Source organism: Scyliorhinus canicula, chromosome 31 (genome assembly GCF_902713615.1).
Source record: "Scyliorhinus canicula chromosome 31, sScyCan1.1, whole genome shotgun sequence".
NCBI classification, from domain to species: Eukaryota; Metazoa; Chordata; class Chondrichthyes; order Carcharhiniformes; family Scyliorhinidae; genus Scyliorhinus; species Scyliorhinus canicula.
In genome coordinates this window covers 10,810,970-10,838,111 of record NC_052176.1, presented here as the reverse complement: position 1 = coordinate 10,838,111, position 27,142 = coordinate 10,810,970, and the positions used below count along the sequence as shown (strand labels likewise).

The following is a 27,142-nucleotide window of genomic DNA, read 5'->3' as shown; positions in this document are numbered from 1 at the left end:
TCCTCATCTCCGTCCGAAAAGGGCAACATCCTTGTTTTTCTCTAACCAGTAGTTCTGGTCTCACCCATGGGCAGCAAGGCGGGAATCGAACCTGGGGCCGTGAAGCAACTGTGCTAACCACTGTGTTACCATGCTGCCCAAACAGTTGGTTCAATATTCTCAGATAATAATATGGAAACGCCCAACGTGCGGCTCGAACCCTCGGCCCTGGGTACCAACTGAACTAGCCGAATCCCCTGATATTTAATGAAACTGCTGAAAAATATAAACTGAGCGGGTAAATCTGAAATAGCCGGGAAAAATTGCCAGCATTGCAGTTTTGAACGGAGTCATTTCCAGAACAACACCACAGAGAGAGAAATTTCGGGAACACCGTGAGCCTGACGTGATTTGAACACGCAACCTTCTGATCTGGAGTCAGACACGCTACCGTTGCGCCACAAGCCCAACTGCTGAGCAGTAAGTGTTTCTCCTCATAGATTCATGTTTTATTTACACCCAACCGTGCGAAAGAAACGCAAAGTCGTTAGATTGAGGGATATTAAAGGGCCATGCAGTAAAGGTGATGCACAATAATCCATTGTGCTCTGTACACGTGGCTTCAAATCCCATCCTCGTCTGTAACGTGTCTGTTGTGTCTTTCGTCCACATCATGAGGCTGGTGAAAAAGCTGTGACTTTTAGCTGTTGTTTGACGGCTTGTGGGTGAATAGTGGAACACTGGCCATATTGAAACCACGTTAAAAATGATGAGAAAGTTACTTATTTGACTCCCCTCCCTAATTGGGCATAAATTCTGAGTGAGAAACTGTTTCTCTTCCTCAGTTTGAAACTAACGATGGGGCGCAAAAGTTTCTAATTTGTTAATGCGATGGCCGGGAATCGAAATAACCCGGGTCAACTGCTTGGAAGGCAGCTATGCTCACCACTATACCACCATCGCTCACTGAACCGGTCTGTGTCCATTTGGTTCTTTAGATTAGTTTTATAAACTGTTTCGTAATAAATACTTACATTGCGTACGTTATTTCACTCCAACTTAAAACGCTTCTGAATGAAAGTGTCCGTGTCGAACGGCTCCCGTTCAGCCAGCAGATGGCATCAGTCCACAATAAATCTATTTATCTAATTATTTCTCATGTTCTATGTGTCATTACATAGGCCACTTACTCTGGTCTGCGACCTTAACTTGTCCTTGTGCCCTGATGCTGCCATTTTCACCCTGTTTAAATAATCATAGAATGGCTCCAGTGCAGAAGGTGGCCATTCGGCCCATCGAGTCGGTACCGAACCTCGGAAAGAGCACCCGATTTCGGCCCAATCGCACCGAACCTTTCGAATACTTCAGGATAGCCGAGTGAAGGTCGCAGTCTCCTCTGGAGGTCAGAGTTCGAATCCCACTCCTGACATTGACTTTTCCTCCGCGAGGCACCATCCAAACCTGGAACCCTCCCTAACAGCACTGTGTGTGTACATACACCAGATGGACTTGCAGCGGTTCCAGAATCACCCCACCGCACATTCTCACGGACAATTAATGATAGAATGTAAATGTTTGGCCGAATCAGCGACAGCCACAGACAGAGAGACCTGCAATAACCCTGAGGGCAGGAAAGGCAACTCATTGTCCTTTGGCCCAAAAAACAAAATACTGCGGATGCTGCAAATCTGAAACAAAGACAGAAAATGCTGGAAATATTCAGCTGATCCGGCAGCTTCTGTGGAGAGAGAAACAGGTCATTGCAATGAAAGGTCAGGATGTGAAATGTTAACTATTTCTCTTTTCACAGATACTACAGATCAGTAAAGTATTTCCAGCATTCCGTTGTGATTAGCTGAACATCCTCACACTCTGTATCTTAGTGCGTTATAGTGTCTGTTCCCTAAAGAAAAATATGGATTAAAATCCCAGCCGAGCCTTATTCCGTTTGACCATCTGTGCGATTGACAACTTCCATAACAGAGGGAAATGTGTTGGATTTCTAGTCGAAAAGTATGCCTTTTGCAGGTTTCAATTCAGTATAATATCTACAGAGATTGTAACGCAAGGACAAATTTCAGCTGCCATCATCCAGTTGTTAAATCTTTCCACTAGAAATCCATTGGATTTTCCCCTTTGACTTAAGTCCTGCTCTCAGAGGATCTGTTCAGTATTTTCAATAAGTTTTATTTTGAATCCTCTATGTCCAGAGAATTGTGACGCTGAAATTGCTCAACCTTCTCTCCATTGTTGTCTACTCTGCAGGTACTGAATGCACTGTCTAATGGAGACGTGCTCACAGGCCTGAAACACTTTCAGGTTTGAGGCCTCTTTTGGTCCATCAACAGCAACTGGATGTCTGCAGAGAAACTCGTAATGTCAAGCCCCTCTTCCCAGGATGGACATAATCAGGGACAAGATGTCGTTTGAAGAGAGAATCAAAGGTCTGAAGATTTGGTCTGAGATTCCTGGTGTTTTGTGAAGAGAACAAGGTGGGGGAGCAATGTGACAATAGCAGGATCGGAGTTTGGGATATTATCAAGTCTGCGCTGGGGGGCTGCGGGAAGGAAGTTGTCTTGTCTGCCCACCAAAGCTGAATGTTAGGATTGAGGTGGTGATCAGATTCCGAGAGGAGAGTGAAATCCTTTCACTGAGTTTCAAGCTTACAGTGAGGTTGAGTGTCTTGAGTTGCAGGAAGATGTAGACGGGATGGTCAAATGGGCAGAAAAGTGGCTGATGGAATTTAACGCTGAAAATGAGATGTGATCCATTTGTTAGGGCATTTTCGCAGTAACTTCATTCCAGTGCTAATATAAGCCTATTTGTGGCAATAAAGGCTATTATATTATTATAGGATTAATGTGAATGGCCTGACACTGGGAAGTCCTGAGGAAAAAGGGGACCTTGGAGTGTTTGTCCATAGATCTCTGCAGGCAGAAGGGCAGGTTAATAGGCTGCTGGAAAAGGCATCTGAGATATTTGTCTTTATCAATCGGGGCATGGATTACAAAAGCAGACAGGTCATGTTGGAGTTGTATAGAATGTTGGTGAGGCCACAGCTGGAGTACCGTGTGCAATTCTGGTCAACGCGTCACATGAAATATGTTACTGCACTGAATGGGGTGCGGAGGTGAATCAGCAGGATGTTGCTTGCTTGCTTTTAAGATATGAAGAGAGTTTCGTTTTTCTTCTCTCCCAGGAACAGAGATGACTGAGGGGTGATCTGATCGAGGTGCACAAGATTATGATAGGTATAGACAGGGCGGATAGGGATCACCTGGTCCCCTCACTAGAAGGGTCTGTCACGAGGGGACATTGCATTATTCTGTGAGTCTGTTACAGATCAGATCTTGGAGGTATTGCTGCCGTATTCACAGGAGGCGGTGGTCCAATCCTTAGAGCAAAAATTTCAATTGAGGACGGGGTTCTCAATAAGAACAAACCGGAGGTGTGGGATGTTCGAATCTGCTGAGCACTGATTCACTTTTCTTCATTGTTGTGTCTCAGAATAAATACGTGGATTGTAGCTGTCCATTAAAAACAAAAATAGAATTCTGACGTTTCTGGCCAGTAAGTTCACAATGTCCACAATGATCACTCATCATCCTCAGCTGCATCACATGTGGTCCACATTTCCTCAGCAGAGAGCACAGTTTGACAGCAGAGAACACAGTCCCACAGCAGAGAGCACATTTCCACAGGAGAGATCGCAGTTTCCCAGCGGAGTGCCCAGTTCACAGCAGAGATCATATTCCACAACAGAGAGCAGTTACACAGTAGAGATCTCGGTTCCACGGTAGAAATCACAGTTCAGCGCGAGAGAATATACTTAAATATCGGAAAGCAGTTTAATTAACATCAGGGAAAACCTTTCAATAACAGAGCGAAGATGCAGAGAACACAGTTACACAAGAGGAAAGAGGCTAGATTTTAGGAAGGATCACTTTCCATATATGATCAGACAGTCGATTCTCTTTTGCGTGTGTGTTATCTTGTGTAAGGTGACAGTGTCCTGCTGCTGTGTGTGTTCCATTGTTGGTAAGTGACAGAGTGGAATTGTGCCGCCAGGGTGCGCTGTCGAGCACATGTGCTCCCGATGAACAACACTGCGAAAGTGAAGAATTGTGTCGCTACAGCACAATAATAAGGAGCAGAGTGGCGCAGCGGAAGCGTGCTGGGCCCATAACCCAGAGGTCGATGGATCGAAACCATTCTCTGCTAGTTACTTTTCTTAATATCCGGTACAGTAAAACGAAACACTTTCCGTTAAAGTAAAAAGAAATATTCAGCTGCTCGCCACAAGTCTGTCTGATCTGACATTTCTTTACAGGACACGTTTCTTTTTAAACTCGGCTTCCCCCTTCCAGCAAACACTTAATATGTGCAATCAATGTCTGAAATGGTATGTACTCACACAGGGACACTCTGTAAATATTGCAAACACCCACAATCTCAGGCTTTCCGTGATTGCACAATGTTCAGCACCATTCACAACTCGTCTGTTAATGAAACAGTCCATGTACAAATGCAGCAATCCTGGACATTATCCAGGCTTGGCCTGAAATTTCCAAGAAAAGAGCATTCCCGTACCAGCCTCCCCGAACAGGCGCCGGAATGTGGCGACTAGGGGCTTTTCACAGTAACTTATTTTGGAGCCTACTTGCGACAATAAGCGATTTTCATATTTTCATATTTCATAATAAGTGAGAATCGAACCATCACCCCTTGACATTCACCACAATTACCATCACTGAAACCCTACTCCCAACATTTTACTGATTGCCATTGGCCAGGAACTGAACTGTTCATATAAATACTGTAGCTGCAAGGCAGGTCAAAGACTCCGACTCCTGTGGCCAGTCACTCACTCCCTGGCTGCCCAAACCCTGTCGACACGGCATAAATCAGGAATGTAATGGAATAATTTCCATTTCCTTAATAGTTGCAATTTCAACAACACTGAATAAGTTTGACACCATCTAGGACAAGGTATCCCGCTTGATCGGCATCCCATCTGTAAACCCTCACTCGCTCCACCACTGATGCAGATTGGCAGCGTGTATACCAGCTACAGGATTCACTGCAGGAAGTCACCAAGGCTCCTTTGGCAACACCTTCCAAACCCACATCCACCACCATCTAGAGAGGGACAAGGGCGGCTGATACATAGCGACACCACGACCTGTAGGCTCTCCTCCAGTCAGTCACCATCCTGTTTTGGAAATATATCGCTGTTACTTCACTGTAGCTGGATAAATTATTAATCTGATGCAATGTAAGTGTCTCTGTGTATATCTGTGTGTGTGCACATATGTGCTTCTATATATGTATGTGTATTTGAGAATATGTGTGAATGTTTATGTGCCTGTGTGTATATACCTGTGTGCGGGTGTGTACAACTGTGTGAGTATAATGTGTGTGGCTCTGTATACCGTGTGTACACGTGTATATATATATACCTGTGTGTGTGTATACCTGTGTGTGTATGTTTGAGTGTACGTGAGTGTGTAACTCTGTGTGTATAATGTGTGAGGGCCTGTATACTGTGTGTATCTGAGTGTATACGTGTGTATATCTGTGTGTGTGTATACCTGTGTGTGTGCGAGCAGTCTGCCATCAGTCTTCCAATCTTTCCATTTAATGGCTGGTTTAGCACACTGGGTTAAAACGCTGGCTTTTAAAGCAGACCAAGGCAGGCCAGCAGCACGGTTCCCGTACCAGCCTCCCCAAACAGGCGCAGGAATGTGGCGACGAGGTGCTTTTCACAGTAACTTCATTGAAGCCGACTCGTGACAATAAGCGATTTTCATTTCATTTGCATGTCATTATTGTTTCCACTCTGAGAGTATTTTAACCATTTCTAGTGTGAGGATGGATCTTACTCTCAACAACTGTTTGAGGATTATCCTGTACTTGTCAGGCTCTGTGGCTCAATGTGCGGATGCGATTCAGGATGTGACCTTTCAATCTCAGGGACAGTTTATAAGTTTGCATTCATTTCACGTAAATTTCCAGCACAGAAAGAGACCATTGCTGTGGGAGGTTTTAAGCAAAAAATGTGTGATAGCTTTGGACCAGCATTTAATATCAAACACAATTGTGAAAGATAATGTAACCTTCAATCTGATACTGGATTGTTCTGGAAGTTTAACTCAAGATGCTCACATTGATTTGATCTGTGATACTCAGACTGATTCTGAGTCAGAATTCTGACATGAATGTAAAATGGACCACAGTCTGGAATTGCTGCAGTGTCTTCCATCTGGAACTGAGTGAGTGAGGATTTTGCAATAGTTTGCAAGTTACAGCTCAGTTCTTAGTCATCGAAATTATATTGTATCTTTTATTTTCATAAATTAGGTGAGTTTTAAATGAGAATCGGAATTTGTATCTTTGTCACATTCAGCATATCTCAATCTGAGAATGGAGCTGATATTTGGGTTTGCATCTAATGTATTTGTGAGGACACACTCTGGGGATTAGTACAGCCATCCCTGATGTGAGTGATGTGACTCGTATTTAACTCGAATCTCAGAGTACATTATTAAGGTTAATTGTGTAATTCTTAACCGGAAACCAGTTTTCTCTGATATTGATTATTTCACTAAGCCTGCTCCATCGTGGAACTGATAGAGTGAGGATGAGAGAGGCGTGTCGCGTCTTTTCGTCCAACGACACTTCGTCCACGTCTTTTGGTCCAACGTCTTTTTGTCCACCCGTCTTTTTGTCCAACGTCACTTCGTCCAATTAACCAATTGCAAATCAACTCCGTATAAAAGCATTTAATTGATAGAAAGCAGGCACAATGGGTGGATTGGCCATGACAAATTGTCCAAAATTCTATGATTAACCTAGGACAAAAGTTCGGCGCAACATCGTGGGCCGAAGGGCCTGTTCTGTGCTGTATTTCTCTATATTCTATAATACAGCAAGTGAATTTAATTGCTAAAATGCAAGTAATTGATGAAATTCAAGTAAAATGCAAGCTTAAAAATGCAGTTAAAAAGTTAAAAAATCTAAAAATGCAGTTAAAAAGATCTAAAAGTTTACTACTGATGAATTCCCAAATTACTTAAAATTGATGTAAATTGTGAGCAACATTCCTCAAGAAATCAATTTTCGCTGTAGGATCATATTCAACGACCAATCTTTTGAGGCGTTCAGTTATTTTCTTATATTGCGTACATGAAGTCGCCTGATCCCCCGAAGAATTTGAGCCTTTTTGCCTATTATTAACCCTTCCTCTTCCTTCAGAGTTTTGATTAACCTCCAGATATTCAAATGAGCTCCACCCGCCGAACGCTTAATCGCAGAATGAAACCCCTCGGCAGCATTATTTGTTCTCGGTAGATCTTGTAGAACACGCTGATTAACATTCCATACAGCTGTCGGGAACGTAGGTGTTTCTCTCCTTCGTCTGGCACCACGTCCTCTCACAATGCCTATGTAAGTCAAGTCGAAGTAAACGATGAATTCAGCAGGTATTTCTTCATCGTCTATCAAATCTTCATAAGCCTCTTCGACATCTTCAACGGGGAGGAAAGCTAATGCTGAAAAACATCGAATTTTAAGACAGAATGCAGAGTCTGTGTTGTATTTTTCTTTGAGGCCTAAATCGGTAATTTTTCGAAACACAGATTGGCTCAAATGAAACAAACATACCACGACAGATGCATTAAGGAATGATGAATTAATTGCCTTGTGAACTGCAGCTTCGAAATCTGCCATGATATCAATCGGATCTGCATCAGGTTGCATAATTTTCAATTGGTCAAAGAATAATTCGTATGTCTGCTTCCTTTTATTCGGCAGTAATGCAAAGACCCGTGGTAGACTGCTACCTTTAACTTGTACATGAATGCAGAACAGTTGAAACCACTGTTGTGGTTCAATCTTGAATGTTCCATCACATGCCCAATGACGATATGATGCTAAATCCTAAAGAGCACTTTCTGATGCGAATACTAGTAAGCGCTGTTGATCCTCGACGCCCGAATCGTATCTCAGAAACTGCTCGCCATTGTCAAGCTTGCAATATTTGTCAGGTATTTCAAAACCGTGTCTAGCCGCTGGATTAGCGGGAAATCCAGAATTTTTTTGTCGGCACCTTTGAATAGTCCTTGAGACGACGGGCAGCCTTGGGAGTTGAGAGCAGGTATTTTCTGATAGCTGCGTAAACTTGGCCGCTAGTATGCTACGCGAACTTGCTGCTATGTTTTCCACTGCTTCATGCTTTATTTCTGCAACTGCTTTTCTAGCATTTAACGAATCGACATCAGCTGGATGAAGGTGCTCATTAGAGAAATAAATAATTTTAGGCTCATTGTTTTCCGTGACCGTGTGAATCCGCACAGAACATAGCCTTCTTTTCTCACATCTCCAGTATTCTTTTCCTTGGTTTGCACTGCTCGAATGAAAATCGTAGATATAGTTATTTCCATCAGCCACCTTCCGTTTACTCTTCGTTGACACAATGAACTTTGCCATTTCGGGATGGGCGAATTCGGGATTAGGAAAGAGACAGATAATATCTATCCTTTAACGAGGCTCGTTAAAGGGGAGAGAACGATAATAACTATCCTTTAACGAGGCTCGTTAAAGGAAAGAGGCCGGTAATAAAGATCCTTTATTGTATATTATGTGCATTAGAGAAGATTTCCATGTACAAAAGTTAAAGTGGAGTGGAGTGCTACTAAGCAAGTTACTAAAAGTCAAGTTACAAAAAGTCTTTGACAAAAAAAACCATCCAGCAAAAACACGTAAAAAGTCACAAAAAATCTTTGACGAAATAAATCACCGGACAAAATGACGTTGGACCAAAAGACGGGCGGACAAAAAGACGTTGGACGAAAAGCCGTGGACGAAAAGACATAGCACCGAGAGAGGGTGAGAATTTGCACTGGGATTTATGGGGCCTCCTGTCAGTGGTACTGAGTTAGGGTGACATGGACACAGCGTCTGTCTCTCCTGCTGTTTGATTAATGAGTTGAAAATGTGTCTCTGGAACTATTTATGCTGCCTGAGACTGTGGAACTGATGGCCTGTCTGTGTCCCTGTGCTCTGTCAGTGACAATGTCCGGACTGTGTGTGAGGAGCTGGCGACACTCTTCCCTGTAACCTGTGTGGAGCAGACGTTACATTTATTCATGTTCAGAATATTCTGGTATTTGTCTGTGGAAACAAATTATATTTAAAAACTTTAGGGCAGTCATCAATTAACCAATCACAGGCCAGAGAGAAGAATCTGGAGGTTTTGATTGGCTGACATTTTCAAATTCGAAACTCCCGCCAATATCGGTTCAAGAAAATCCCAAATAACGGAACGGCTCAATGTTCAGGAAACCATTTGAATCTCACACTTTGTGATCTGTTTATTGGGTTTTCCCTCCCAGAATCCTGGCTCTATTTTAGGAACAGTTTGAATTTGTCAGTCTCTTATCTGTAACCGGCGGTAATAAGACCCCGTTCAGCAATTTAAAACGGAGCAAATCTCAGCTCACTGCAAAAGCAGAAACATAGAGATTACCAACCAACTCCTTCACACAGTCTACACAGGGACAGAGAGAAAGGGCTGATTTCTGAGCCTCTCTCCTGAAAGCGGCCGGGAATGTTACACTGGGAACTGTGGAGAGAATCCCCGAGTCTATCCCGCCGGTGGAACAGGCAGCTTTGTGTCCGGAGAATAGGGAGGGCCGGGGAGAGGCAGATCTTAAAGCGCTGCAATGGACACAGGTCCTGTGTGTGCTCAAATCTCGCTGATTCCGCCCCCTGGGAAAACTGCGGAATAAACACATCAGCCCAAAAATACCCTCTTCATTCCCGCCTTTACTCTGTTCTGGGAGCGGGAACCAGGTCACCCGAGAGAAACAAAATAATAATTTCCATTAACTCACCTGTTGTTAAACTATGAATATATTTATCATTAAATTTAAATAATTCCCTCCTGAAATTGTGTTTCTCCTCATTGTCCGTCACAAATACTAGACTGGGTTTAAAATCCGCTCTCACTTCAGTTTGAGTGTCTCTTCTGTGTGAAACTGTCTGTGACGGGCGGGTATGAAGCCACATTCACAACATTCTGGAACGGAACAAATCTCTATCCTCCACAAAGAGATTTCTCATGAAGTCAATGCGGGAAAAGACGGTGCAGCTTTTTCACAGATATTGTGGGTGGCTCTTAAAAGAGCCGTTGGGTTTGGGGTGGTTTTCAGTCCATTGTGCAGTTTTACTTGGAGCTGGTGTACTTGGTGACCGCCTTTGTCCCTTCCGACACGGCGTGCTTGGCCAGTTCCCCGGGCAGCAGCAGGCGCACGGCGGTCTGGATCTCCCGGGAGCTGATGGTGTGGCGCTTGTTGTAATGGGCCAGGCGGGAAGCCTCACCCGCGATACGCTCGAAAATATCGTTGACAAACGAGTTCATGATGCTCATGGCCTTGGAGGAGACGTCGGTGTCGGGGTGAACCTGCTTCATCACTTTGTAGATGTAGATGGAGTAAGTCTCCTTCCTCGAACTTCGCCGCTTCTTGCCGCCCTTTACTGCCGGTTTCTTAATGACTTTCTTGGCTCTCTTCTTGGACACAAGGTGAACGCGCAGGCTCCGCACAGACAGCTCGCTGGACCTGTGAAGCAACTGTGCTAACCACTGTGCTACTGTGCTGCCACATTTGATTGCAAGTACAAAGCCACAGCCACTCTGCTAACTGAACTGCTTTTAACAGGACAGTCATTGACAATTTGTTAGATATAAAGCATTATAAACCCAGCCTGAAATCACTCCAGGAAGTTAGTGCTTTCATGCGATGTCCGGAGTCCCAATCTGTCTGTGAGAAGGGATAGAATCTCCTTCGAAAAAGGCCATTGGATTTGGAGACCAACACTTGAACTATTGGAAAATCTCAGCTTCCGAAACGCACTGTTCCTCTGATTACATTATTTGTGCAACAATATCAGTTACATTGGAAATATGTTGGAAATTCAACTGTTTTTGAAAACATTGTGAATAGTCGGTGAAGAAGTTGTGTATTTACTGCGGAGAATTAAACAACCAATCAGAAAATGTGCCAGCTTACTCCTGACCAAATGTAACCAGCTCCGATGCCTTTAAATTCCAGATTCACGAAATCAGTGAATTTAAATTTCACCAGCTGCCGTCCTGGGAGTTATTCTCTGTCCCAAAGATTATTGCTGTCCCCTGGATTCCCAATCCAGTGACATAACCTTTCAAGGCGTCAACAAAAAACAGATCATTCAGCAAATCATTAAACATCATCCTGAGGAGATTAGAATTCCCTCCTCAGGATTGGATTGAACCGATTGACACAAAACATTTTGTTCTAATTGGAGCATCGATTATTTGTCCAGATCAAAAAGATATTGTGGACAGCTAAGCATCTAAACAAAGCACCAAGATGAGAGATAATTGAACGAACAGAATAGCAAGAAAGTAAGGTCTGAGAAAATCCCGGCCATGTTTGGAAGGAAAGGAAGAATGTAAATAGCAGTCAATAGCCTCGATTCCTCGACTCCGATTAGATACAGCACGTCGCTCAGATCTTGGACTCTCAATATCTTCGGGTGAGGAACAGGTCGGCGGTAGTTCGGTCCTTGTTGATTGGAGCAAACTGATCAATGCAGCAATGCGAAGCTTCTTAACCCCGAGGTGCACGGACAGGGATGGCACTCAGATACAGGACTCTAGCTCGCGGTCAAAAGTAGGAAAAGCATATCTTGTTTGAAATGAAATGACGATGAAGATAGAATTTAAGTCGATTTGTGTGCGGATCTTTGTGTACGGAATTCAATGCATCAGGATGGCCGCGCGGTCAAAGGTGCCGCGTTCAGATCGCAGTCGTTTCTGGAAGCGAGGGTTCGAATCCCACTCCTATTGTTTTATTTGCCTCCAAGAGGTTAAATTTCTCCAGCAAGATTTTCAACCTCAGGAAGATCCAATTCCTCCAATTCAATGGAAAAGCGTTGGTCTCAGGGCATGAGATTCCTGCTAAAATACGCACAGCAAGACCCGACAGGCGGCAGCCCAGTTAATGACTCGATAATCTCCTTCAGTGACTCTGGTTGAGGAATTAATATTGAGCCCAGGACTTCGGGTAAAATTCGCCTTCTCTTGTTGTAAATAGTCTGGCTGGTTGGATTGTTCACATCCGTCCGAGAGGGGAAGTTGGGAACTCGGTTTCTGTTGTGATTTATTGTTCGATAATGCTTTATTTCCTTATTGTGAGCTATTCACGGACATCAGTATGTATCTATATTGCTCCTCTGTGGGGTACTACTGGGTAACGTTTCCAATCCAGATTTCTCAAAGGGTCACCTGGACTCGAAACGTTAGTTGTTTTCTCTCCCTACACATGCTGTGAGAGCTGCTGAGACTTTAAAGCATTTTCACTGTGGTTCCCTATTTGTGACCTTTACAATGATGTAACGTGTCATGCTGTCTCCTTCATTCCTGGGACTAATGTCAGGATGAGCCTGCAAGAAAGATTCTGATAGGTATTTGCTGCAAAGCAAACAGGAACGTGCGTAATGATCACTTTTGATGAGAGGGAGAATGTAAATAGCCGAGATTAGCCCCGTTTCCTCGACCTCGGTGTAACGGCCCAGCATGCTTCCGCTGCGGCACTCTGCTCCCTTAACCAGGAGCTGCGACATTACTGCCCTTCGGTAGCCAGACAACTATTCACCTTCTCATTTGTTCTTCCAACAAGAACAGACGTTTGAGCAGACTGATTCTGGTCAGCATATTTCAGATATTTTACTTTCGTGCTGAATGATTGTTCTGTGAAGGCGATGTTATTTCTTCTGTGACGTTGCTCTGATGGGAAAGTGGGGAGTGACTGGAATCACCTTCACAGAAGGAAGGTCGGGGCGGCAGCTTCACCTCTCTGGGAACATTGATCAACCTGTTACTGATTTCTTCAAACTTTGCCTCAAGTACGACTACGGAGGGCATCAACCACGACCAGAGTGGCGCTGCGCAAGCCTGGTGAGCCCATAACCTAGAAGTCGCTGGATCAAAACCATCCTCTGCTATTTATTTTCTCACTCACACCAAAAGCAAACAAGTCACGAGCACCCAGCAGAACATCCGCCTTCTTCTTTATTAGCATCAAACTTTTGCTTTCAGTCTGATCCGCTCTTTGACACCTGTTCTTCAGCTCCCCACAGTACAATGGAGGTGACTAAGGTGACTTCTCTCAAATACTCTTTTGCCGCCTCCACTGGATGAATGTTCTCCTGTTTGGGTATTGGTGGGGTTCTTCGGCTGCTTGTCTGTGAAAGCAGCACAGGAAGCAGCTGTGGAGAGAGATTCCAGTCGCCAGAATGCAACTCTCCAATTGCATACTTCACGTCGCTCAGATCTTCGACTCTCATTATCTTCCTGTGAGGATCAGAAAGACCGGGAATTTGGTCCTTGTTGATTGGAGCAACGTGATCAATGCAGCAATGAGAAGCTCCTTACCCCCAGCGGCTTGGACAGGGATGGGACTCAGATACAGGACTCTGGCTGGGGTTCAAAAGTAGGAAAAGCAGATGTTGCTGGAATAGAACTGACGATGAGGATAGAATTTAAGTCGATTTGTGCACGGATCTTAATTTAAATGGCAGCGCATCAGGATGGCCGAGCGGTCTAAGGCGCTGCGTTCAGGTCGCAGTCTCTTCTGGAGACGTGGGTTCGAATCCCACTCCTGATATTGAGTTTTCTTCCACGAGGTTAGATTTCTCCGGCAAGATTTTCAACCTCAGAAAGATAAAAAATATCGCTTTCAAAGGCAAAGCTTTGTTCTCAGGAGATTACTGCTTAAATACGCACAGCAAGTCCGGCAGGCGAAAGCCCAGTTAATGACTCGATATTCTCCTTCAGGGACTCTGGTTGAGGAATTAATATTCATCCCAGGATTCCGGGTGAAATTCGACTTCTCTTGTTGTAAATAGTCTGGCTGGTTGGATTGTTCACATCCGTCCGAGAGGGGAAGTTGAAAACTCGGTTTCTATTGTGATTTATTGTTCGTTAATGCTTTATTTCCTTATTGTGAGACATTCAGGGACATAACATAGAACATAGAACAGTACAGCACAGAACAGGCCCTTCGGCCCTCAATGTTGTGCCGAGCCATGATCACCCTACTCAAACCCACGTATCCACCCTATACCCATAACCCAACAACCCCCCTGACCACCAGAACACATACATAAGTATGTATAAATATTGCTCCTTTGTGGGGTACAACTGGATAACGTTTACAATCCAGATTTGACAAAGGGTCACCTGGACTCGAAACGTTAGTTGTTTTCTCTCCCGACACATGTTGTCAGACCTTCTGAGACTTTAAAGCATTTTCCCTCTGGTTCCCTATTTGTGAGCTTTACAATGTTGTTATGTGTCATGCTGTCTCCTTCATTCCCGGGACTAATGTCGGGCTGAGCCTGCAAGAAAGATTCTGATAGGTATTTGCTGCAAAGCAAACAGGAACGGGCGTTCTGATTACTTTTGATGAGAGGGAGTATGTAAATAGCCGAGATTAGCCCCGTTTCCTCGACCTCGGTGTAACGGCCCAGCACGCTTCCGCTGCGGCACTCTGCTGCCTTAACCAGGAGCTACGACATTACTGCCCTTCCGTAGTTAGACAACTATTCACTTTCTCATTTGTTCTTTCAGCAAGAACACACGTTTGAGCAGACTGATTCTGGTCAGCATAGTTCAGATATTTTACTTCCGTGCTGAATGGTTGTTCTGTGAAGGTGCTGTGATTTCTTTTGTGACGTTGCTCTGATGGGAAAGTGGGGAGTGACTGGAATCACCTTCGGAGAAGGAAGTTCGGGGCGGCAGTTTCACCTCTCTGGCACCATTGATCAACCTATTACTGATTTCTTCAAACTTTGCCTCAAGTCCGACCCGGGGACAATCAAACGCGAACAGAGTGGCGCCGCGGAAGCGTGCTGGGCCCCTAACCCAGAAGTCGGTGGATCGAAACCATCCTCTGCTATTAATTTTCTCATTCACACCAAAAGCAAACACGTCGCTATCACCCAGAACACATCAGCCTTTTTCTTTATTATAATCAAACTTTTGCTTTCTGTCTGATCCGCTCTTTGACACCTCTTCTTCAGCTACCCACAGTACAGTCGATGTGACGAAGTTGACTTCTCGCAGAACTCTCTTTTGCCGCCTCTACTGGTAAAACGTTCTCCTGTTTGGACACTGGAGGGGTTCTTTGGCTACTTGTCTGTGAAAGCAGCACCGCAAGCAGCTATGGAGAGAGATTCCAGTCGCCAGAATGCAACTCTCCAATTGCATACTTCACGTCGCTCAGATCTCAAACTCTCAATATCTTCTGGTGATGAACAGGTGGAGCGGGAATTCGGTCCTTGTTGATTGAGGGAAACTGATCAATGCAGCAATGAAAAGCTCCTTAACCCCCAGCGGCTTGGACAAGGATGGCACTCAGATACAGGACTCTGGCTGGGGTTCAAAAGAAGGAAAAGCATATCTTGTTTGAATAGAAATGACGATGAATTTAGATGTGGAGATGACGGCGTTGGACTGGGGTGAGCACAGTAAGAAGTCTTACAACACCAGGTTAAAGTCCAACAGGTTTGTTTCAAACTCGAATTTTCGGAGCACAGCTCCTTCCTCAGGTGAATGGCGAGGTATGTTCCAAAAACATTTATATAGACAAAGTCAGAGATGCTGGACAATGCTTGGAATGTGAGCATTTGCAGGTAATCGAATCATTACAGATCCAGGGAGAGGGATAATCACAGGTTAAAGAGGTGTGAATTGTCTCAAGCCAGAACGGTTGGTGGGATTTTGCAAGTCCAGGCCAGATGGTGGGGGGTGGATGTAATGCGACATGAATCCAAGATCCCTGTTGAGGCCGCGCTCATGCGTGCGGAACTTAGCTATAGGTTCTAGCACGGCAATTCTGCGTTGTCGCGTGTCCTGAAGATCGCCTTGGAGAATGCTTACCCAGAGATCAGAGGCTGTCTGCCCTTGACTGCTGAAGTGTTCCCCGACTGGAAGGGAACATTCCTGCCTGGTGATTGTCGCACGATGCGCGTTCATTCGTTGTCGCAGTGTCTGCATGGTCTCGCCAATGTACCACACTTCAGGACATCCTTTCCTGCAGTGCAAGAGGTAGACTACATTGGTCGAGTCGCACGAGTATGTGCCGTGTACCTGGTGGGTGGTGTTACCACGTGTAATGGTGGTATCCAAGTCGATGATCTGGCATGTCTTGCAGATATTGCCCTGGCAGGGCTGTGTGGTGTCGTGGTCGCTGTTCTGAAGGCTGGGTAATTTGCTGCAAACATTGGTTTGTTTGAGGATGCCGGTTGCTTGAAGGCCAGTAGTGGGGGTGTGGGGATGACCTTGGCAAGATGTTCATCTTCATTGATGATGTGTCATTGTTTCTCTGCCCCAGGAACGTACTGGACGACGAAGGGTACTCTGACAGTGGAGTCCCGTGTTTGTCTTCTGAGGAGGTCGATGCGGTTTTTTGCTGTGGCGCGTTGGAACTGTCGATCGATGAGTCGAGCGCCAATTCCCGTTCGTACGAGAGCATCTTTCAGCATCTGTAGGTGTCTGTTATGCTCCTCCTCGTCTGAGCAGATCCTGTGTATACGGAGGGCTTGTCCATAGGGGATGGCTTCTTTAATGTGTTTCGTTTGAAAGCTGGAGATGTGGAGCATCGTGAGGTTGTCTGTGGGCTTGCGGTAAAGTAAAGTGCTGAGGTGACGGTCCTTGATGGAGATGAGTGTGTCCAAGAATGCAACAGAATTTGGAGAATAGTCCATGGTGAGTCTGATGGTGGGATGGAATTTATTGATCTCATCGTGTAGTTGTTTCAGTGATTCATCGCTGTGGGTCCATGGGAACAAAATGTCATCGATGTATCTGGTGTACAACAACGGTTGCAGGTCCTGTGTGGCGAGGAAGTCTTGTTCAAACGTGTGCATGAAGAAGTTGCAATGAGGAATTAATAATCACCAAGGACTCCGGATAAATTTCCTCTTCTCTTCTTGGAAATAGTCTGGCTGGTTGGATTGGCGAGGTGACGAAGTTGAATTCACCCAGAATCATTTTCCGTCTCCTGTCCTGGATGAATTTCCTCCTGTTTGGACACGGGAGGAGTTATTTGTCTACTTGTCTGTGAAAGCAGCACCAGAAGCAGCTGTGGAGAGAGTTTCCAGTCGCCAGGATGCAACTGTCTAATTGGATCCATCACGCCGCTCAGATCTCAGACTCTCAATACCTTCGTATGAGGAACAGGTCGGCGTCAGTTCTGTCTTTGTTAAATGGAGCAAACAGGAAAAGCACATCTCGTTTGAAATGAAATGGCGATGAAGAAGGAATTTGAATCGATTTGTGCACGTAGCATATCCTTTGCCATAGCGCGTCAGGATGGCCGAGCGGTCGAAAGCGCAGCGTTATGGTCGCAGCTTTCTCTGGAGGCGTGGGTTCGAATCCCAATTCTGTCATTCACTTTTCCTCAACGAGGTTAAGTTTCTCCTGCAAAATGCTCAACTCCAAGGAGATCCAACACCTCTCATTCAACGTGGAAGCAGAGGTTTCAGGCCCTGAGATTCCAGCTGGAATCCGCACACCACGATCCCACAAACAGAAGCCCAGTTCAAGACTGAATGGCCTGTTTAGTGACTATGGTTGAGGAATTAATATTGATCCCAGGACACCGGGTAAAACTCTCTTCTTTTGATGTAAAGAGTCTGGCTGATTGGATTGTCGAGGTGACTCAGAAGACCTCTCCCAGAATCATCTTGTGCCGCCTTTTCTGGATGAACTTCCTCCAGTTTGCACACTGAACGGGTTCTTTGGCTACTTGTCTGTGAAAGCAGCCCCAGAAGCAGCTGTGGAGAGAGATTCCAGTCGCCAGGATGCAAATGTCTCATTGGATCCTTGCCAATGCTCAGATCTCAGACTCTCAATATCTTCGTGTGAGGAACAGGTCGGCGGCAGTTCGGTCTTTGTTGATCGCAAAAAACTGATCAATGCACCAATGAGAAGCTCCTTGACCCCCCAGCGGCTTGGACAAGGATGGCACTCAGATACAGGAATCTGGCTGGGGTTGAAAAACAGGAAAAGTACATCTAGTTTGAAATGAAATGACGATGAAGATACAACTTAAATCGATTTGTGCACGGAGCATATCTTTTGCCGTAGCGGGTCAGGATGGCCGAGCGGTCTAAGGCGCTGCGTTAAGGTCGTAGTCTCCTCTGGAGGCGTGGTTTCGAATCCCACTCCTGACATTTACTTTTCCTCTAGGTGGCTACGTTTCTCCAGCATAATGTTCAACTCCAGGATGAAACAGACCTCCCATTCAATGGGGAAGCGGTGGTCTCAGGACATGAGATTCCTGGTTAAATTCGCAACCCAGGACCCCACAGGCAGAAGGCCTGTCCATGACTGGTTGCTCACTGCAGATTGCAGATTGCTCACTGTCTCCGGTTAAGGTATTAATATTCATACCAGGGCGCCGAGCAATATTCCTCTTCTCTTCTCGTAAATAGCCTGTCTGGTTGCATTGTCGAGGTGACTCAGTTGACCTCTCCCAGAATCCTTTTCTGCCGCCTTTCCTGGAGGAACGTCCTCCTGTTTGCACACTGGAGGGGTTATTCGGCAACTGGTCTGTGAAAGCAGCACCAGAAGCAGCTGTGGAGAGAGATGACAGTCACCACGATGCAACTGTCTAATTGGATCCATCACGCCGCTCAGGTCTTAGTCTCTCAATACCTTCGTGTGAGGAACAGATATGCGGCAGTTCGGCCTTTGTTGATCGCACAACACTGATCAATGCAGCAATGAGAAGCTCCTTCACCCAAGCGGCTTGGAGAAGGTTGGCACTCTGATACATGACTCTGGCTGGTGTTCAAAAATAGGAAAGGCACATTTAGTTTCAAATGAAATGACAATGAAGATAAAATTTGTTGCACCTGATGATCATGAGTGATGTACGGTGGACATTGTGAACTTACTGGCCAGAAACTTCCGAACTCTATTTTTGTTTTAATGGACAGCTACAATCCACGTGTATATTCTAGGCTCAACAATGAATAAAATTGAATCAGTTTTCAGCAATTTCTAACGTCCCAGACATCCAGTTTGTTCCTATTGAGAACCCCGGCCTCGATTGAAGCTTTTTCTCTAAGAATTGGACCTCCGCCGTCTGGGAATACGGCAGCAATACCTCCAAGATTTCATCTGTAACAAAATCACAGAATAATGCAATGTCCCCTCGTGACTGACCCTTCTCCTGAGGGGAACAGGTGCTCCCTATCCGCCCTGTCTATACCTATCATAATCTAGCACCCCTCGAACAGATCACCCCTCAGTCATCTCTGTTCAAGCAAGAGAGAAAAAAACATGCCTATCCAACCTCTCTTCAAATCTCAAAGTTTCCATCCCCAGTAAAATCCGGCTGAATCATATCTGCACCCCATTCAGTGCAGTCACATATTTCCTGTCATATGGTGACCAGAATTGCACACGGTACTCCAACTATGGCCTCACCAACATTCTACACAACTCCAACATGACCTGTCTGATTTTGTAATCCATGCCCCGATTGATAAAGACAAATATCTCAGATGCCTTTGCCAGCAGCCTATTAACCAGCCCTTCTGCCTTCAGAGATTTATGGACAAACACTCCAAGGTCCCTTTGTTCCTATGGGCTTCCCACTGTCAGGCCATTCACATTAATCCTATAATAAAATAATATACTTTATTGTCACAAATAGGTTTATCTTAACACTGCAATGAAGTTACTGCCGAAATCCCCGACCAAAGGCATCAGACCTTATTATTCAGAGTTAAAATCCATCAGCCATTTTTCTGCCCATTTGACCATCCCGTCTATATCTTCCTGTAACTCAAGACCCTCAACCTCACTGTAAACTTGAAACTCAGTGAAAGGATTTCGCTCTCCTCTCGGAATCTGATCACCACCACAATCCGAACATTCAGCTTTGGTGGGCAGACAAGACAACTTCCTTCCCGCAGCCCCCCCAGCACAGACTGGATAATATCCCCAAACTCCTATCCTGCTATTGTCTCATTGCTCCACAATTTTGTTCTCTTCACAAAACTCCAGGAATTTCAGACCAAATCTTCAGACCGTTGATTTGCTCTTCAACCAACACCTTGTCCCTGATTAATTCCATCTTGGGAAGAGGGGCTCGACATTCCGAGGTACTCTGCAGACATCCGGTTGCTGGTGATGGACCAAAGGAGGCCAACAACCTGAAAGAAAGCCTCTCTCACAGCCCTGTAGCGTGGCTCCATTAGACGGTTCGGTCAATACCTCAACGAGGTTAAGTTTCTCCAGCAAAACGCTCAACTCCAGGGAGATCCAACACCTCTCATTGAATGGGGAAGCAGAGGCTTCAGGACATGAGATTGCTGCTGGAATCCGCACAGGAAGATCCCACAGGCAGAAGCCCAGTTCAAGACTGAATGTCCTGTTCAGTGACTCTGGTTGAGGAATTAGTATTGATCCCAGGACACCGGGTAAAACTCATCTTCTTTTGTTGTAAATAGTCTGGCTGATTGGATTGTCGAGGTGACTCAGAAGACCTCTCCCAGAATCCTCTTGTGCCGCCTTTTCTGGATGAACTTCCTCCAGTTTGCACACTGAACGGGTTCTTTGGCTACTTGTCTGTGAAAGCAGCCACAGAAGCAGCTGTGGAGAGAGATTCCAGTCGCCAGGATGCAACTGTCTCATTGGATCCTTCCCGCCGCTCAGATCTCAGATTCTCAATATCTTCGTGTGAGGAACAGGTCGGCGGCAGTTCGGTTTTTGTTGATTGGAGCAAACTGATCAATGCAGCAATGAGAAGCTCCTGGACCCCCCAGCGGCTTGGAAAAGGATGGCACTCAGATACAGGACTCTGGCTGGGGTTGAAAAATAGGAAAAGTACATCTAGTTTGAAATGAAATGACAATGAAGATACAAATTAAATCGATTTGTGCACGGAGCATATCTTTTGCCATACCGCGTCAGGATGGCCGAGCGGTCGCGGGCGCTGTGTTCAGGTCGCAGTCTCCTCTGGAAGCGTGGGTTCGAATCCCACTCCTGACATTAACTTTTCCTCCAGGTGGTTACGTTTCTCCAGCATAATGTTCAACTCCAGGATGATCCAGACCTCCCATTCAATGGCGAAGCGGTGGTCTCAGGACATGAGATTCCTGGTTAAATTCGCAACCCAGGACCCCACAGGCAGAAGGCATGTCCATGACTGGTTAATCTGCTCACTTCCTCTGGTTAATGAATTAATATTCATACCAGGGCGCCGAGCAAAATGCCTCTTCCCTTCTCGTAAATAGCCTGCCTGGTTGGATTGTCGAGGTGACTCAGTTGACCTCTCCCAGAATCCTTTTCTGCCTCCTTTCCTGGAGGAAAGTCCTCCTGTTTGCACACTAGAGGGGTTATTCGGCTACTTTTCTGTGAAAGCAGCACCACAAGCAGGCGTGGAAAGAGATTCCAGTCGCCACGATACAACTGTCTAATTGGATCCATCACGCCGCTCAGGTCTTAGTCTCTCAATACCTTCGTGTGAGGAACAGGTAGGCGGCAGTTCGGTCTTTCTTGATCGCAGAAAACTTATCAATGCAGCAATGAGAAGCTCCTTGACCCCCCATCGGCTTGGAGAAGTTTAGCACTCTGATACAGGACTCTGGCTGGGGTTCAAAAATAGGAAAGGCACATTTAGTTTCAAATGAAATGACAATGAAGATATAATTTGTTGCACCTCACGAAGTTACCCTTCCTGTAACTCAAGACCCTCAACCTCACTGTAAACTTGATACTCAGTGAAAGAATTTCACTCTCCTCTCGGAATCTGATCACCACCTCTATCCTAACATTCAGCTTTGGTAGGCAGACATGACAACTTCCTTCCCGCAGCCCTCCCAGCACAGACTGGATAATATCCCCAAACTCCTATCCTGCTATTGTCTCATTGCTCCACAATTTTGTTCTCTTCACAAAACTCCAGGAATTTCAGACCAAATCTTCAGACCGTTGATTTGCTCTTCAACCAACACCTTGTCCCTGATTAATTCCATCTTGGGAAGAGGGGCTCGACATTCCGAGGTTCACTGCAGACATCCGGTTGCTGGTGATGGACCAAAGGAGGCCAACAACCTGAAAGAAAGCCTCTCTCACAGCCCTGTGAGCGTGGCTCCATTTGACGGTTCGGTCAATACCTGCAGAACAGATAACAATGGAGAGAAGTGTGAGCAATTTCAGCGTCACAATTCTCTGGACATAGTGGATTCAAAATAAAACATTTTTGAAAACACTGAACAGATCCTCTGGGAGCAGCACTCAAGTCAAAGGGGAAAATCCAATGGATTTCTAGTGGAAAGATTTAACAACTGGATGATGACAGCTGAAATCAGTCCTCGCGTTACAATCTCTACAGATATTCCAGTGAATTGAAACCTGCAAAAGGCATACTTTTCGACTAGAAACCAACACATTTCCCACTGTTATGGAAGTTGTCAATCGCACAGATGGTCAAACGGAATATGGCTGGGCTGGGTTTTTAATCCATATTTTTATTTGGGGAACAGACACTTTCACGCACTAAGTTACAGAGTGTGACGATGTTCACTTAATCAGAAGGAGTAGCAGGTCGGCTCGTTGGTCTACGGGTATGATTCTCGCTTAGAGACTTGCGGTAAAATGAAAGAGGTCCCCTGTTCAAATCCCAGACGAGCCCAATTTTTGGGGTTGGGGTGGATCTTTCCAGGAGCCGGACCTCTTTCCAAGAGCCGGTGCAGACTTGATGGGCCGAATGACATCCTTCTGCGCTGTAAATTCCAGTGAATAATTCTATGAACACTGGTAATGCTTTCGGTATCTGTGAAAAGAGAAATAGTTAACATTTCACACCCTGACCTTTCATTGCAATGACCTGTTTCTCTCCCCACAGAAGCTGCCGGATCAGCTGAATATTTCCAGCATTTTCTGTCTTTGTTTCAGATTTGCAGCATCCGCAGTATTTTGTTTTTGGGTCAAAGGACAATGAGTTGTCTTTCCTGCCCTCAGGGTTATTGCAGATCTCTCTGGCTGTGGCTGTCGCTGATTCGGCCAAACATTTAAAATCTAACATTAATTGTCCTTGAGAATGAGGGGGGCAGTGGGGTGATTCTGGAACGGCTGCAAGTCCATATGGTTTATGTAAACACTCAGTGCTGTTAGGGAGGGGTTCCAGGTTTGGATGGTGCCTCGCGGAGGAAAAGTCAATGTCAGGAGTGGAATTCGAACCCTGACCTCCAGAGGAAATTGCGCCCTGATCTCGGCTGTCCTGACATATTCGAAAGGTTAGGTGCGATTAGGACGAAATCGGGTGCTCTTTCCGAGGGTCGGTACCGACTCGATGGGCCGATTGGCCACCTTCTGCACTGGAGGCTTTCTATTATTATTTGAACAGGATGAAAATGGCAGCATCAGGACAGAAGGACAAGTTAAGGTCGCAGACCAGAGTAAGTGGCCTATGTAATGACACATAGAACATGAGAAATAATTAGATAAATACATTTATTGTGGACTGGTGCCATCTGCTGGCTGAACGGGAGCCGGACGACACGGACACTTTCATTCAGGAGCATTTTAAATTGGAGTGAAATAACTTACGCAAAGTAAGTATTTGTTACGAAAAAATTTATCAAGTTAATCTAAAAAACCAAAAGGACAAGCACCCAACCAGTGAGCGATGGTGGTATAGTGGTGAGCATAGCTGCCTTCCAAGCAGTTGACCCGGGTTCGATTCCCGGCCATCGCAAAAACAAGTTGGAAATTTCTGCCCCACTTCCTGAGTAAGATAAACAACTTTTCGCTCAGAATTTTAGCGCAAGTCCGGCGGGGAATGAAATAAGAATTTCCCAATTTTTTAACGGGGTTTCAGTATGGACAGTGTTCGACTATTGACCGCCCCCACCCCCACCCCCACCCCCACCCCCACCCCCACCCACCCACCCACCGTCAAACAAAAGTTAAAAATCGCAGCATTTTTACTTCGCGCTCACGAAGTGGACCAAACAGAAACACAACAGGCACGTTACAGACGAGGATGGGATTTGAAGCCACGTGTACAGAGCACAATGGGTTATTTTGCATCACCTTAACCACGGGGTACAGCTGCTTTCCTTCATGGCCCTTTAATATCTGACTTCTTTGAGTTTTTTTCGCCGTTGGGTGTAAATAAAACTTGAATCTATGAGGGGAAACACTAATTGCTTATCAGTTGGTCTTGTGGCGCAACAGTAGCGCGTCTGACTCCAGATCAGAAGGTTGCGTGTTCAAATCACGACCGCTTTTCTGCAGCTGGTTTCAAGAATTTATCTCTGTGTGGGAATGTTCCCCAAGTGACTCCGTTCAAAATCACAATGCCGGTAATTTTTTCCGGATATTTCAGATTTACCCGCTCAGTTTATTTTTTGAGCAGTTCCATCAAACATTATCAAACATCAAACATCAGTAAGAATGAACACCAACACCTCCTCCACAATAGTCCTCAATACCGCTGCCCCGCTAGGCTGCGTACTTAGCCCCCTACTCTACTCCCTGTACACAGACGACTGCGTGGCAAAACTTGGTTCCAAATCTATCTACAAGTTTGCTGATGATACGACCATAGTGGGCCGGATTTCGAATAACGACGAGTTCAAATACAGGAGGGAGATAGAGAACCTAGTGAAGTGGTGTAGCGGCAACAATCTCTCCCTCAATGCCAGCAAAACTCAAGAGCTGGTCATCGACTTCAGAAAGCAAAGTACTGTACACACCCCTGTCAGCATCAACGGGGCCCAGATGGAGATGGATAGCAGTTTCAAATTCCTAGCGGTGCACATCACCAGAAATCTGTCCTGGTCCGCTCACGTCGATGCTATCACCAAGAAAGCACAACAGCGCCTATACTTCCTCAGGAAACTAAGGAAATTCGGCATGTCCACATTAACCCTTACCAACCTTTACAGATGCACTATAGAAAGCATCCTATCGGGCTGCATCACAGCCTGGTATGGCAACTGCTTGGCCCAGGACCGCAAGGAACTTCAGAGAGTCGTAAATACCACCCAGTCCATCACATAAACCTGCCTCCCATCCATGGACTCCATCTACACCTCTCGCTGCTGGGGGGAAAGTGGGCAGCATAATCAAGGATCCCTCCCACCCGGCTTACTCACTTTTCCAACTTCTTCCATCGGGCAGGAGATACAGAAGTCTGAGAACACGCACGAACAGACTCAAAAACAGCTTCTTCCCCACTGTCACCAAACTCCTAAATGATCCTCTTATTGACTGACCTCATTAACACTACACCTGTATGCTTCAACCGATGCCAATGCTTATGTAATTACATTGCATATCTTGTGTAGCCCAATTATGTATTCTAGAACATAGAACATAGAACATAGAAAAATACAGCACAGAACAGGCCCTTCGGCCCACGATGTTGTGCCGAACATTTGTCCTCGATTAAGAACAAATTAATCTACACTCCATCATTCTACCGTAATCCATGTACGTATCCAACAGCCGCTTGAAGGTCCCTAATGTTTTCCGACTCAACTACTTCCACAGGCAGTGCATTCCATGCCCCCACTACTCTCTGGGTAAAGAACCTACCTCTGACATCCCCACAATATCTTCCACCATTCACCCTAAATTGATGTCCCCCTGTAATGGTTTGTTCCACCCGGGGAAAAAGTCTCTGACTGTCTACTCTATCTATTCCCCTGATCATCTTATAAACCTCTATCAAGTCGCCCCTCATCCTTCTCCGTTCTAATAAGAAAAGGCCGAGCACCCTCAACCTTTCCTCGTAAGACCTACTCTCCATTCCAGGCAACATCCTGGTAAATCTCCTTTGCACCTTTTCCAAAGCTTGCACATCCTTCCCGAAATGAGGCAACCAGAACTGCACACAGTACTCCAAATGTGGCCTTGCCAAGGTTTTGGACAGCTGCATCATAGCCTCACGGCTCTTAAAATCAATCCCTCTGCTAATGAATGATAGTACACTATGGGCCTTCTTCACAGCTCTATCCACTTGAGTGGCAACTTTCAAAGATCTATGAACATAGACCCCAAGATCTCTCTGCTCCTCCACATTGCCAAGAACCCTACCGTTAACCCTGTATTCCGCATTCATATTTGTCCTTCCAAAATGGATAACCTCACACTTTTCAGGGTTAAACTCCATCTGTCAATTCTCAGCCCAGCTCTGCATCCTATCTATGTCTCTTTGCAGCCGACAGCAGCCCTCCTCACTATCCACAACTCCACTAATCTTCGTATCATCTGCAAATTTACTGGCCCACCCTTCAACTCCCTCATCCAAGTCATTAATGAAAATCACAAACAGCAGAGGACCCAGGACTGATCCCTGCAGTACGCCACTGGTAACTGGGCTCCAGGCTGAATATTTGCCATCCACCACCACTCTCTGACTTCTATTGGTTAGCCAGTTCGTTATCCAACATGGCCAAATTTCCCACTATCCCATGCTTCCTTACTTTCTGCATAAGCCTATCATGGGGAACCTTATCAAATGCCTTACTAAAATCCATGTACACCATAGAACGATACAGCGCAGTACAGGCCCTTCGGCCCTCGATGTTGCACCGACATGGAAAAAAAAAAAACTAAAGGCCATCTAACCTACACTATGCCCTTATCATCCATATGCTTATCCAATAAATTTTTAAATGCCCTCAATGTTGGCGAGTTCACTACTGTTGCAGGTAGGGCATTCCACGGCCTCACCACTCTTTGCGTAAAAAACCCACCTCTGACCTCTGTCCTATATCTATTACCCCTCAATTTAAGGCTATGTCCCCTCGTGCTAGCCACCTCCATCCGCGGGAGAAGGCTCTCGCTGTCCACCCTATCTAACCCTCTGATCATTTTGTATGCCTCTATTAAGTCACCTCTTAACCTTCTTCTCTCTAACGAAAACAACCTCAAGTCCATCAGCCTTTCCTCATAAGATTTTCCCTCCATACCAGGCAACATCCTGGTAAATCTCCTCTGCACCCGTTCCAAAGCTTCCACGTCCTTCCTATAATGAGGCGACCAGAACTGTACGCAATACTCCAAATGCGGCCGTACCAGAGTTTGGTA

The 27,142-nt window shown here is 45.5% G+C and overlaps 1 protein-coding gene and 7 non-coding genes across 8 annotated transcripts; 5 read left to right on the top strand and 3 right to left on the bottom strand.

The window, feature by feature from the left end:
• Nucleotides 1-375: 375 nt before the first annotated feature.
• On the bottom strand, nt 376-447 carry trnaw-cca. The gene has a single exon. It is a non-coding gene; the product is annotated as a tRNA-Trp (tRNA).
• Nucleotides 448-866: 419 nt separating this feature from the next.
• trnag-ucc lies at nt 867-942 on the bottom strand. The gene has a single exon. It is a non-coding gene; the product is annotated as a tRNA-Gly (tRNA).
• A 3,186-nt stretch (nt 943-4,128) lies between these two features.
• On the top strand, nt 4,129-4,200 carry trnam-cau. The gene has a single exon. It is a non-coding gene; the product is annotated as a tRNA-Met (tRNA).
• Nucleotides 4,201-10,149: 5,949 nt separating this feature from the next.
• LOC119958882 (late histone H2B.L4-like) lies at nt 10,150-18,719 on the bottom strand. Its single transcript, XM_038787396.1, has 2 exons — nt 18,556-18,719; nt 10,150-10,542 (listed from the first exon to the last, which is right to left on the bottom strand). Exons 1-2 carry the CDS (start codon nt 18,710-18,712, stop codon nt 10,205-10,207), a joined length of 495 nt encoding a protein of 164 aa, XP_038643324.1. The 5' UTR covers nt 18,713-18,719; the 3' UTR covers nt 10,150-10,204.
• Nucleotides 13,603-13,685, top strand: trnal-cag. Its single transcript has one exon. It is a non-coding gene; the product is annotated as a tRNA-Leu (tRNA).
• On the top strand, nt 18,176-18,258 carry trnal-aag. Its single transcript has one exon. It is a non-coding gene; the product is annotated as a tRNA-Leu (tRNA).
• Nucleotides 18,720-21,005: 2,286 nt separating the features above from the next.
• On the top strand, nt 21,006-21,088 carry trnal-cag. The gene has a single exon. It is a non-coding gene; the product is annotated as a tRNA-Leu (tRNA).
• Nucleotides 21,089-23,726: 2,638 nt separating this feature from the next.
• On the top strand, nt 23,727-23,798 carry trnag-ucc. The gene has a single exon. It is a non-coding gene; the product is annotated as a tRNA-Gly (tRNA).
• Nucleotides 23,799-27,142: the final 3,344 nt, after the last annotated feature.